The following is a 12740-nucleotide window of genomic DNA, read 5'->3' on the forward strand; positions in this document are numbered from 1 at the left end:
ATCACGGTTATAATTCATCATATTATTCGATCAAACATCCATACAAAAATAATTCATCATATTTTTCGATCAAACATCATAAACATCCATACAAAAATTATAATTCATCAACATCCATAAAAAAAAAATCAACGACATCTGTATAACAATCCATCAAAACACCTCCCTAAACATTATCTTCGGTCTCATCATCTTCGTTTCGATCGTTTCCATACATTGACCTATTTTCCCACATAGCATTAGCAATACTCGCTCTCCATGCATTAGCTTCATTCCCCTGAGACAGTTGGCTTTGAGAAAGATATTTCAAATTGTCTGCATCGTTCTCAACATCTGTTGCAGCATTCTCTTCTTCATCTTTGACTGTAAATTCATCAGTACGACACTCCTTTCGAAGAAAGTTATGTAATCCAGCACAAGCCAATACTAACTCTGCTTGTGTTTGAAATGAAAACGGATGAGCCATTTTAAAAATTGTGAATCGTGATTTGAAGATAGAAAATTCGTTCAATCATGTTTCGCAATGATGCATGTCGAAGATTGAACAACTCATCTGCATCTCTAGGGTGACGACCTTGGCCACCGAAATCTTTGAGATGATATCGAACACCACGTAACGGAGCCAAAAACTGACGACGATTAGCAAATCCACAATCCACTAGAAAATATTTACCTTGAGGCACATGAAGTCCATTAGGTCTCGATAATGCGTCACTTAAAAATTTTGAATCATGGGCCGAGCCTTCCCATCCACTAAGCACATAGATGAACTGCAAATCAAAGTTGCAAGCTGCCAAAACATTTTGCGATTGCACCCCATGATGGTTACGATAACTGCTTACGTCTCTGCCTATTACCATGGCCGGGATATGAGTTCCATCTATAGCTCCGATACAATCCTAAAAGAAAGTGAATATGTTATACAAATAAAGCAAAAAAATTTGATATACTACAAGAGCAACAATATAATATCGAAATGATCCATACCTTAAAGAAAGGATTAAATCTTGTACTTTTCCAAATTTTAGCGAGTATTGCTGTAGTCGGCTTAACCATCATGTCCGGTGCTATGGTGTTCAATGCTCTCAAGATTTTATTGAAGTTCCGACTAGTAGCAAAATGCGAACGACCAAACCTTTGACGAACATTACAATAACGATCGTTGTGTCCTACAATGATCAAGAATGTTGCCACCATTTTTTCAACAGTTGTGTATCGTGTATCTTCAACATGAGTTTTCTCTCTAATGATCTGGCATAATTTCATGAAGGCTTCTGGATACATTCTATACAACTGTCGAAACATGTTTGGATCTCCGTCGAGCATTTTACGTACAAAATGGAATCCTTCCCTAGTCTTTGGTCGTCGCATCAAAGAGTTGTCAATAGTTGGAGGCATCGTCATAATATTTCCCAATAAAATGATAATTGCCTTAGTTGCCTCCATCAAGAGCCTAACCTGATCACAAAATTCAAGCTCCATTTCTGTTTCAATTTCATCTTCAGTTCATCTTCCATTTCATCTTCAATTTCACCTTCAATTTTATCTTCATAATTCATGCTGCAATATAAACAATGAAACAATAATTGAAATAATAATAAAGGCACTTGACTAAAAATACAAATATATATATATATATATATATATACTAATTCATTAATGAAGAAAATAAAGTCTTAAAACAAAAAACCAACAAAACAATGTACTCATAAAAAGATGGTCAAAAAAAAAAAAAATATAGTTCCAAAAACATGACTGAAATCATCACTATCCTCTAATCTCTAATCTTATAAGCTATCCAACTTTTACGTTCATCAACAGTCATTTTCAAAAATCCATCTTTTTTTGACTTGGTATCAAGCAAGTCAAATGCTTTGATGCGAACGTCTTCAGTCAAATCTGGGATTTCTTTGATAACATCCCAAGTTGTATAAGTTTTTTCTCTTTCTCTTTTCTCTAGCACAGTATCTCGTTTCACCAAGAGGCTTTGAACTCCATCCACTGTGGTAGTGATTTTTTTGATTTCTGCCATGAATTCCTGATGCGAACTATTTTCAGTATGACCAGAATTTACCTCAAACTGGCCTCTACTTCTTTTGGCGGGAGCTCTTCTCTGAGAGGAGTCCACGGACACTTCAGGGGGTTCCAAAGGTGATTTAGAACCGGATGATGGTGGATTATCTTGAGTTAGTCCTACAAACGCCTCATTTTCAGCATCATAATTCAACTCCCCTATTTGCCTAGCTCTATTTTCATCAACTCCTAATGTCCTAGCATCAGTAGCACTACCTAATCCGATTGAGTTTTTCCCTATAGCCACATCGTTTCCAACAACAATTTCCAAGTCTTCATAATCCGGACAATTCCCATGGCGCAAGTATGCATCTTTTGGGTGAGCCTAACATAATAAAGAACAAATTTATTAATTAACTATATTATTTAAATAACATTGTTTAAAAAAAATAATTGCTAACAAGTTTACCTGACAGTATGCATCCCATACTTCATCCGAGGTCGTGAACTTTTTAGCATTGTTGTCATAGCCAAAACCAGAGTTAAACTTCATGAGTGTTGAATAAGCAGTCCAACGGTTCTTAAACCATTTGATACGGCTTAGGTAGTGGTTATAAGTCTTATATATTACACCGAAGTCTTTCATTAAGAACATGAAGTATTCTTTCTTCAACAGTTGCTTTGCTAAAGATACCACTATTATCACGCCATCCCCGATTCGCAGACTCAACCAAAATTTCTAACAATACATCGCTTTGTTCCTTAGTCCATGGTTCATACACTGCCCTCTTTTTCGTGTCTTGTTGTTGAGAATCTCCCATGATAATATTACTAGACACAAAATATATATACGTATATAGTACTATAACAATGAATAAAAGAAAATATAAATAAAAATAACAAAAACTGGAATCAACTCACATGCAATAGAAAAACATAATACAACTGCTAACAAATTATAAAGATACAAGATTTTTGCAATAGAAAAATTGAATAAGAAAGTAATATAAAGATACAAGATTTATGAGAGAATACCTTGCTAATAGCCAATGCAAAACCCTAAAGTTGTGTTCTTTTTCGAGTCTGCTTCAAATTTTGTGTGATGAAATAAACTGACGGCTGCTACTATTTATAAAGAATTCGCTTGGCCCAGCGACCGCTGGCTTGTACGAGCGGCCGCGGCGCCCCAGCGACCGCTGGAATCGTTGGCCACGAGCGCTAGGGTTCAGCGGCCGCTGGCACCCAGCGAGCGCGGGGTTTTGCCGAATTTGTGAATTCTCGTGATTTGTGTTCGGATTTGTTCATGTCTATTTTTTCAACGAAATCAATGGAAGTCATTCCAATTTTAAAGTCCATAGATTAACGAATACATCCCGATTTTCATACTTTTAAAAGTCTTGAACGAATACACCCAAATTTTCATAGACTTTTAAAAGTTTTGAACTAATACACCCAAACTTTAAAAATCTGCTCAAATCTATTAAAGTTTTGAACTAATACACCCCCTTAAATTGATAGTACTCGACTACTCGTGCAACACAAGACAAAAATAGAACTCGATTACTTACCTTTATAAACTAGATTATTCTTCTTCTCTTTAAATACATAAAGTTTCAAAAATTATACTGTCAATTATTTATTTTGATAGCCTTATGATAAGAACCAAAAGAAATAGAACTCGATTACTTACCTTTATAAACTAGATTATTCTTCTTCTCTTTAAATACATAAAGTTTCAAAAATTATACTGCCAATTATTTATTTTGATAGCCTTATGATAAGAACCAAAAGAAATAATAAGAACCAAAGGCAAATTAATAATAATAATAATAATAATAATAATAATAATAATAATAATAATAATAATAATAATAATAATAATAATAATAATAATAACCGAAGGCCTTTTATGGCCTTATGATAAGAACCAAAAGAATAATATACGTCTCAAAAAATATATATATATACTAAATAAATATGATATAAGTACTCAATTTTTGAATCCCTCTTTCAGAAATCAGAATCAGAATCAGAACAAGAAACGGAAACCATAAAATTTGTGGCGAATAGAGAGAGAAGCAGAATTGAAGCCCTCTGTAACTCAATGCTGCACACCCCATCTCTCCTTGCTTTATCTCATGGCCACCCTTCATCACTTCCCCTGTTTTCACTCTCTCTCCTCTCCTAAAATCTCCTTCTCTTTCCATTTTCCATCACCCTACTCCGGTCTCAACCGCCTCCACAACTTCCGTTACTCTACAATTTCCGCTTCATTGGTCAAAAAACCCCCCAGGTTACTGCCGAATATGGGATGTGTTATCGAAGTTGGAACCAATTTCAGTGTTATGTTTGATATCTGTCTCTCTTCTTTTTTTTCAGAGCTAGTAGGAAACCGAAGAGCGATGAAGAGCTTTGCAATGATATCAAATATTTCTTATCCAGTGTTGGACTTCCTGAAAATCATGTACCTACGACGAAGGAGCTATCGCGCTACGGAAGGTTTGAGTTTTATGGCCTTTCTTGTAGTGAAGTGCGAAAACGGATTTCTTGAATCGTGTTGATAATGTTTGTAATCTTTTATGTGCAATGCAAGTATTGGCCATCTTGTCTTGTCGCGCAAATTATTTACATCTTTTGTAGTAAAATTAAGCAAGAGTTTGCCATACTAGATTTTGATGGTACAATCTTGGAATCTTGGATTGAAGTTTCTTGTTATCCATGCCACTTTTTACTCGATGACGTTGGATTTGGGCAATTGATAGGAAATGAGTTTTATGCTACGATAGATAGGTTTTAGAGTAAAATCTAACTAGAATCTCGAATTACCTCCGTCACGAGCTTTACCAGTGGCTTGGTGCTGCAAGCGTTTGACTAATATAATTCATGAAAAGCTGTAGAACATATTTTGAGACCTTCACTTGATGTGTAAGCATATTGAGAAATACTCCCGATTTCATAGAAAAACTGAAGATAAGAGATATTCCCTCCGTCCACGAAAAGAGGTTCTAAGGGAGAGTGACACGAGTTTTAAGAAAAATTAGTTGTTTATTTAGTGAGTAGAGAAAGGGCCCCACAAAATAAAAAGTGGTGGAATGACAAAAAAGGGTTAGGACATGTTTTCATGGACAGACGAAAATAACAAATTAGGACCTCTTTTCGTGGACAGAGGGAGTACATGTTAACAAGTGACGATTAAGTTTGGTCTAGAAAAATGTTAAAATTTGGTATAAAGATGATTTAAGGTCATTGAAACATCTCATTTTCATTAAGTGAAGCCAGAATGATTTCGAAAATGATGCTTCAGAATTTATCTTTTCAATTATATTGCATATGCAGAGAAGTATTTCTAGTTCAAGGGACCTATCTTGTACATGTACTTTCTTTAGTATGATTTTAATTCCAGAAATTTGCAGGCAAGATCTCGCAAACATAGTCAGGCGTAGAGGATATAAATTTATCCGACAGCTTCTAGAAACCGCGTCTACAGCAAAATTCATTGGGTCAGATACAGACACAGGTCAGACTGGGAATCTTGAGATGCTTGGTGGGTCTATATTTACTTTTCACATTTATACATATTTGCGTTCTTCAAGCTTTGCATGAAAGTTTTTTGTTTTTGTTATTTGGAAAGGTCAAAGTGAGAAGCAGAATGTGTTGTTAGTTGAACTACTGTCAGATGAGAGTAAAGAGGAAGATTCTAATTGTTGCATAGAGGAAGATGAAGAGCTCCAGAGGAACGATCAAAGTTCTGTTGCTGCTGAATCCTTATCCTTGCAGGAAAAGGTGGCCAGGTTTATTCTGCTCGGGGAACTGGATCAAACTGAAGGTAAGTTATAGTTGCATAAAGGAATTCTATATTTTATATAAAAGATCCTTTACCTATCCCCCTTTTATATAACAAAACTTAGGGCGATAGTGTAATACAGTATTATTTTTACGTAACACATACTTTTTGCTAGTGTATTTGAAACGACTCTTAGCTAGTGCTTTAATTGAAGCAATATTTTTCCAATGATATAATAAAAGCACCAGTTATTAGTTATATTGCATCAATTTAATCATCCAACACATGAAATTGATCCTCAGTTATATGTTGCTTCAAGGTATCTATATGAACCATATTCTTGATTCGCAGATGGTGAATTGGGAATCACCAATGATGAAAAGGGCGATGAAGAAGGGAAGACAGCTGAATCTGAACATTCTAATGAACCTGAATTTGCATTCAGTATGTCAAATGGAAATTTCCCTTCATCGGCAGTCAAGGTTGAAGATCCAGCATTAGAAACTACCACCTCCAGGTCAGTTTAGATCCCTTTCTAACCAGTAGGTAGGCAAGTCATTTATTGTCTTTGTTTCCAGTACCATGCTTTATTATCAGGCAAAACCTGAATGGCTATGCACAAGCATACTGCTGAAGCTTCCTGGGATTAGCAATTCTTATTTGTATTCTTTTTCCCATATTCCCAATCCTATCAAACTTCCTGTATATGTGAATGAACTTCCAAAAAGTTGGGGCAATTCTCTTTCTTTTGATATTGTTTCTAATCTCTTCTTTATGCAGGAATAGTTGTATCTCAACCAACGAACAAACAAATATCACTGGTGAGGATTTGGATGATGAGGTAAGTGTTAATGAGCATCAACCAATAATATGTTAAAAGATTTCCAAGGCTCATCTGCTCTTTTACAATGACTGATTATTGTATTTCTATTGCTGCATATCGAAGAAACAAAAAGTGGAGAATCTAACAGATATCTATCATCTAAGGTTCTTGCTGGTAATACTATATTTATTTTCATGCGACTTGAGAGTAGTGTCTGTCTCTGCCCCTCCGGTACTTCTAAACTAATAGCTAAGGTACTGTTGTTTTCTGTGCTTAGTATGAAAAAGAATTGGAACTGGTCCAACTGAAGGAGCAGATTGAAAAGGAAAAGGTAAATATATTTACCACTATATCAAGATAGAAAAGTTCTCTCTTCTCTAAGTTCTTTAGAGAAACATATGTTCACTTTCTTATGATGCAATGTGTTCTGTGTGTGTGTGTGTGTGCATCTGCAGTTGTCTTCATGGGTTCCTAGTTATATGTCTTTCTAAATTATAGTCATCTATCATCTTGCCTCTGCAATTATGTGACTATTAGTCATCAATGACTAGAGTACACAACTGCCTTTTATTCTAATATCGACTCATACAAGTACTAGTTTTTTGAAGGAACTGCATCAAGTTCCTTATGGAGACGAACTGAGAGCGAAACATCGAGATGCCTGGCATTTCATTAAATCTTTCATGTAACCTTAATGGCAAGTTCACATTGAGAAAATCAGATTTGCCTACAGTTTGAAAATTTAGACAACATTGCTGGTGTAGAAACTTAAGAGATTGAGATACATTGGCTGTTGCTTAAGCTGTTGACAAGGTATAAATCATATCACGTTCTTAATTATGTAAAGGGAAGTGGTAGATAGTCCTATAGGTTCAGGAACATAATCTTCATGAACATTGTGGTTGTAGGGCATTAGGGTGTAGACTATGAAGGTCAGTAGGGTAACTTGAATATTAGCTTTCTCTGGGTGAAACTATGTTTTGATAAGTGAGTTGCTTATAATTTATAAATAAAGTAAATACAAATAGGCCATTGATCAAGGTGAAACTGGACTAATCTCTGAAGTCTGAAGCAAAGGGATGCCCTAGTTTGGTATTCTGAGAAAAGCACAAATAGAACTTTTCCCGACACATAAAATAAATGGTATGCATGTGACTAGTGTTGACTCTAGGCATCGGCTTCATAGTGGTGCTATGCTGTAATCAAAGGCAAGTTATGAATTTGGATGATAGCGGGGCGCTGAACACTTCGCTTTAATTTTGGTTATATTTCTCTATGTGATGTTTTCTTCTTTTACATGCTCATTTCTAGATCATAAAACAGGGTTGGTTCTGTCTAATCCATTTTACACGTATTAGAAAATCCAAATTTTGTATAAGAAAATTAAGGTTACGAGCCTGATTTCCTTTCTACTTTTCAGCTTGCTCTATCTCTTTTGCATAGTAAAGCAGAAGAAGAAATAAGCAAAGCCCAGGAACTTATTTCTGAGAAAGAGACTGAATTACATGAAGCAGAAGAAACATTTCCTGGACTAACAGAGGTACTTCTTGCACACATCACGATTATTTGCCACAGTTACATTTATCAGTTATCACACCCATTTTTTCTGTATCTGAAAGTGACATTACTTAACTTTGTAAGACTCAGTTGCCATATTTCAATCATGAAATTCTCATACTTACTCTTGGTATGCTTTAACACTGCTACAAGTGTCTAGGCAGTATGTAATACGCTGGAAACAAGTTCTCATTTATTTGGCAATATATGATCATCAAGCTTCCAATGGTGCATATTGGAGACAACGAAAATATGAATAACACGGTGTATGCTGAATCTACACGTGTTTTTTGTGAATCTGGAGGGAGCATTTTTCTGACTGAAGTGAAGTAGTTTTCCTTGTTAGGTTGAGATCCAGTATTCAGGGGAAGCGGAGACTGTGGAGCTAGCTGGGAGCTTCAATGGCTGGCATCATAAAATTCCAATGGAGTTGCAGTCGTCATCGAGTGTCATTGACCATACGGAATCCAGGTATTTGATGTCTCTTTATATCTTATTGCATCTTATGTCTTAATTTGATAATGACGATTAATACAAGTCGGGGGCTGCACTTTGTAACAATTTGGCTTTTATCCTCAGTCATGGTTTGTTGGTGTGTCCTAATATTGAACAATGTCTGCAAATTATCCTTCGACTTTAGAAATTTATCTTGTGTGTTTGCTTTATTTCTCTTGGGAACAAAAAAATTACTTCCCCTGCATAAATTTTCAGGACATCTCGAGATTGGCGAGTGGTGTTGTGGCTGTATCCTGGGGTTTATGAGGTAAAGATAGCAACAGTAAATTGCATATCCTGATTTTATCAATGTGTGCATTTGTAGTGTATAATATTGTTAAGTTTGGACATTTAGGCGAACTGTTACAGAAATAGTGGACAAATGTCTTGTTATGTGATGAATTACAGACTCCATGGCTACAGCCTTATTTGGTTTTATACCTTGTTTTCATGCAGATAAAGTTTGTTATTGACGGTCATTGGGAAATTGATCCTGGAAGGGAGACAGTAACCCGTAATGGTGTACTCAACAACATTCTTCGTGTAGATAGTCTAGATGATGGGGCTTCTGATTGAAGTTGAAATATATACATATCTTGAGAAAATGGAGGCAGGTAGGAGATATCTTCCCACGTCTACATATAGACACATCTACTTGAACTGCACGCGAAGAATATCAATGTGCCCATGAGAGGAATGTCGTAGATACCTAGTAACAGACACTTTGCATTTCAGTATGTCGTAACAGTCCCGCTTCTTGATTTCTACTCTGCGAATTCGTGTTATCTGTTGCTTGAATGAGTTGGTAATGCTAATGCAGGTGATGAAGTGCTGTTATGGACTGAATAATACGTCTCTTTTGAAGCTCCTCTCCTTTTGCACTGCTGGAATAAAGGATGTCCATATACATTGGGTTTAGATGATAGAATTTTGCTTATGTCGGAAATCTTGCAACTTTGATCAGTTTAGTTACTGATACTGCATATTGAGTAGCAGCTTTTGTCCCATGATCTTAAACTACAGTTTTTGATGAGTTTAGGAATTCTAACTTCAGTTTATGCCAAAGTCTGGTTTGATTTTTTCATCTTTTAGTATTTTGAGCAAAGTCTGGTTTAATTGTTAATCGGGTCAAATGTGAGCAAATTGTAATCAAAGTTGGCTTTTAATTAAGCTCGAGCTCTACATGTCACATTTTTATTATCTTCAATAATTAATTGGAGGGAGTGCAGAACAAATTAAAGACAAAAAAATATATTAATTCCATTTAATTGAACAAGTTTGCTTTTGATCCATCTCGGTCCAAGTTTTGACCATTTATTCAACCAAAATGGCTGTGTTTTGTTGGGATGACCATTTTATGTTTTGGATTATTGCAATATTTCGGTGTTTGTATGTTCAAATTATTTTCTGCAATACATTCAGGTTTATTAAAACCTTTCATTTCTGGATAAACAAACAATAAGCACACTTTCTTTCAAGAACATTACCAAAGATTGACAAAACCAAAAAAAAAAAAAAGGAAAAAAAGAAAAGAAAAGGTGTTAATGACGTAATAAAAGTTTAGGGTTCCACAAATGTACAAAAGGAGAGGGACTTAGCTAACAAAATCTTGAACTATAATTAAATCAAATTACTTTTTGGTTTCGAATCGGTTAAAACATTTCATGAAAAGGGTGGGGAGTGTTGAAACCACGTGCCAAAGAAAAGGGGTAAATTTTGAAGGGAAGAATATCGAAGCGTGTCTCTTTCTTTGCCTTTCCCGTCTTCCTTCTTCTTCTTCCCTCTATCCATCTCTAAATTTCTTCATTGTACTAAGCTTACATCTACTTTTTCATACAGACATAGTTGAAGAAGAATGGCTGTTGTGAGTGCTTCTCTTGTTGCTTTGGGACCCAACTCATCTCCTTGTGTTTCGCCCTCTCAGTCCTGCTCTATGCATTCTCTCACCATTTATTCTTCCCAACCGGCGCTGGTTTCTGCAATTGCAAAGAGAAGGGCTCTCTCTTCCTGCACATTTGCTCTCGAAAACAACAACCTTTGTGAAACAAGTGTAGATGAAGAGGAAAATGATGCAGTATTGGGAGACTCCTCTGAAACTCTCTTGTATTCATTCTCTCCTTTGCCTTTGCTACTTTTGGCTGCTCTTCCTGGAGGTAATGCCTTTCCTCATTTTCATCAAATTTCATTCTTGTGAATGCTTATTCTTTGTTTGATTGTTTTGGGTATTCTGCTTAGGCACTTTTTTGTTGTTGTTGTTGTGATTCTAGCAATGGAAATGAGATTATTGATGTTGAATCTATGATCGAATTTGGGCATAAAATCTAGAAGCAATTTGAATTTACCAGTTTTTTCCCCATCGATCATATATTTGTTGACGTTATTATGCTCGTTTCGAAGTAATGACTCTGAGCAAAAATATTGCATATATTCAACTTCACTTTCAAGTGAAAACTCTGAGCAAAAGTAGTGCCAAAATCTCTTGAAGATCATATAGTATGACACTATAAATTCATGAATCTAATTTCAAGAATTTACCTGGTATCCTCATGTTGTGTAGTACATAAGTACATTCCACTAGTATATAAATATAATCATCTCTCAGTTCTTGGACCTCTCCTCTGTAATAATATATAGTGATTTGATCCTTGAATTCAGCTACAACTGTGACATCTCTGATCAGCCCTTTCGTTGAGCTAGTAAAGTCATGGAGCCTTCCCGGTTGGCTGGTGCACTGGGGCCATCCTGCTAACATGGTATGTATCTATCTATCTCACAAATGCTTCGCCGTCACACTTTTTGAGTGTCTCACTTTGGCTGCAGGCTGTTGTGCTGTTTGCTATGGGTGGTTATGGGACTTACTTGGGCTTCCGTATTCGTTTCTCAGATGATGTTGTAAGGACCAATATAACCGAACTTTACTAATAAGGCATTTCTGAAAAGTTGATTCATGGTTTGGCAGGAGGAAAAGGCCAAGGCCAAAGATTTGCACCCTAAGCTTCTTGGTGGAATGTTCTTCTTCTTTGCTCTTGGAGCTACTGGTGGCATCACATCTCTTCTCACTTCTGATAGGCCCATCTTCCAGAGGTATATATATATATGCATTTGTTTTCACCTTTTTCCTTCCTTCCTTGTCCGATCCTCTTCTTGTTTTCTTGCAGTCCTCATGCTGTAACGGGCTTCATCGGTCTTGCTCTTTTAACCATTCAAACGTTGTTGCCAACATTGTTTGAGGTGAGCTTGTAGTAAACTATCGACTTCTTCTCTATTGATTCTCAACATACACACGCGAAGCTGCTTTGGTTGATGAACTTAAGTCCAAGATGGAAATATTTGTGTAGGGGAATCCTGGGTTGCGAAACATTCATGGAATCTTGGGTAGCGGCATTATGACATTGTTCGTGGTTCATGCAGCCCTAGGGCTTCAACTAGGATTGAGTTACTAATTTCTTCAACTAATAAAATTATAGATTTGTTTTTGTGCCACCATTAGGATGGTTCATATTCTTTTCCTAGTTGGCATAAACATATTGCAACTCTGATAATTCACAAGTAATGTACAATATCTTCTTTTTTTTTTTTTCTCAAAAAAACAGGTGGTTGAGTATCAAATGAATGCCTTCTTGGAGTAATTCTATGCAAGACCACTTCTAATGTATTCCCACACTATTTACATTTATGCTATTTTGACATAAAATTTGGGCTTCCAAAACTTTTGGAATTTATGAAGTACTAGTGTATCTCCCGCACGATGCGCGGTGATTATAATTCTGGACTCGCGTGAGCTACACATATAATGTACTTTTTAATAATAATAATAAAAAAGGTCCTACCATTATAAGAAATGAGAGGTTGACGTTAAATTAAGGATGATATTTTTGTAAATAAATGGTATTTATAAGGATAAAGGATGCGAGACTGTGTCTTAAAATGAAAAGTGTTATAATTTTTAGGGAAAAATAGCAATTAAACCCCTTATATGACACCCCTATGACGTTTAACTCCCTATACTCGACATTGCATCAATCAAGTCCCTGATGTCCAATTTTGGTGCAATTAAACTCTTCTCCC

At 35.9% G+C, this 12740-nt stretch overlaps 3 protein-coding genes across 12 annotated transcripts; 2 read left to right on the forward strand and 1 right to left on the reverse strand.

The window, feature by feature from the left end:
- Nucleotides 1–1774: 1774 nt before the first annotated feature.
- LOC130998353 (uncharacterized protein At2g29880-like) lies at nt 1775–2566 on the reverse strand. Its single transcript, XM_057923777.1, has 2 exons — nt 2483–2566; nt 1775–2398 (listed from the first exon to the last, which is right to left on the reverse strand). The coding sequence occupies exons 1-2, from the start codon at nt 2564–2566 to the stop codon at nt 1775–1777; spliced, it is 708 nt and encodes a 235-aa protein (XP_057779760.1).
- Nucleotides 2567–4006: 1440 nt separating this feature from the next.
- LOC130997802 (protein PTST homolog 3, chloroplastic) lies at nt 4007–9756 on the forward strand. Of its 7 annotated transcripts, none has more exons than XR_009093192.1 (13): nt 4007–4306; nt 4393–4512; nt 5427–5557; nt 5645–5839; nt 6149–6314; nt 6578–6638; nt 6744–6794; nt 6898–6951; nt 8041–8160; nt 8524–8648; nt 8889–8940; nt 9129–9406; nt 9493–9756. XR_009093192.1 is itself a non-coding variant. In XM_057923234.1 (13 exons), the coding sequence occupies exons 1-12, from the start codon at nt 4152–4154 to the stop codon at nt 9246–9248; spliced, it is 1350 nt and encodes a 449-aa protein (XP_057779217.1). In that variant the 5' UTR covers nt 4007–4151; the 3' UTR covers nt 9249–9286; nt 9493–9756. The 7 variants fall into 7 exon arrangements, 3 of the variants coding, with proteins under 3 accessions (XP_057779217.1, XP_057779218.1, XP_057779216.1); XR_009093193.1 differs by having other exon boundaries at nt 5427–5530; XM_057923234.1 differs by having other exon boundaries at nt 9129–9286.
- A 508-nt stretch (nt 9757–10264) lies between these two features.
- LOC130997804 (uncharacterized) lies at nt 10265–12281 on the forward strand. 4 transcript variants are annotated; one of them, XM_057923238.1, is made up of 7 exons: nt 10328–10381; nt 10512–10825; nt 11328–11425; nt 11493–11564; nt 11632–11756; nt 11831–11903; nt 12011–12281. In XM_057923238.1, the coding sequence occupies exons 2-7, from the start codon at nt 10528–10530 to the stop codon at nt 12113–12115; spliced, it is 771 nt and encodes a 256-aa protein (XP_057779221.1). In that variant the 5' UTR covers nt 10328–10381; nt 10512–10527; the 3' UTR covers nt 12116–12281. The 4 variants fall into 4 exon arrangements, with proteins under 4 accessions (XP_057779219.1, XP_057779221.1, XP_057779223.1 ...); XM_057923237.1 differs by having other exon boundaries at nt 10342–10410; XM_057923236.1 differs by having other exon boundaries at nt 10265–10825.
- Nucleotides 12282–12740: the final 459 nt, after the last annotated feature.

This window comes from Salvia miltiorrhiza, chromosome 8 (genome assembly GCF_028751815.1).
Source record: "Salvia miltiorrhiza cultivar Shanhuang (shh) chromosome 8, IMPLAD_Smil_shh, whole genome shotgun sequence".
NCBI lineage: Eukaryota > Viridiplantae > Streptophyta > Magnoliopsida > Lamiales > Lamiaceae > Salvia > Salvia miltiorrhiza.

What these genes read in the sequence shown, in the direction of transcription:
- LOC130998353 (XM_057923777.1), bottom strand. Translation starts at nt 2,566, where the DNA reads ATGAAGTTTAACTCTGGTTTTGGCTATGACAACAATGCTAAAAAGTTC. An exon ending in TATGGGATGCATACTGTCAG is followed by an intron (nt 2,399 to 2,482) that starts GTAAACTTGTTA and finishes TTATTATGTTAG; the next exon opens with GCTCACCCAAAAGATGCATA.
- LOC130997802 (XM_057923233.1), top strand. Translation starts at nt 4,152, where the DNA reads ATGGCCACCCTTCATCACTTCCCCTGTTTTCACTCTCTCTCCTCTCCT. An exon ending in GGAACTGGATCAAACTGAAG is followed by an intron (nt 5,840 to 6,148) that starts GTAAGTTATAGT and finishes CTTGATTCGCAG; the next exon opens with ATGGTGAATTGGGAATCACC. An exon ending in ATTGACCATACGGAATCCAG is followed by an intron (nt 8,649 to 8,888) that starts GTATTTGATGTC and finishes ATAAATTTTCAG; the next exon opens with GACATCTCGAGATTGGCGAG.
- LOC130997804 (XM_057923236.1), top strand. Translation starts at nt 10,528, where the DNA reads ATGGCTGTTGTGAGTGCTTCTCTTGTTGCTTTGGGACCCAACTCATCT. An exon ending in GGGGCCATCCTGCTAACATG is followed by an intron (nt 11,426 to 11,492) that starts GTATGTATCTAT and finishes CTTTGGCTGCAG; the next exon opens with GCTGTTGTGCTGTTTGCTAT. An exon ending in TGTTGCCAACATTGTTTGAG is followed by an intron (nt 11,904 to 12,010) that starts GTGAGCTTGTAG and finishes ATATTTGTGTAG; the next exon opens with GGGAATCCTGGGTTGCGAAA.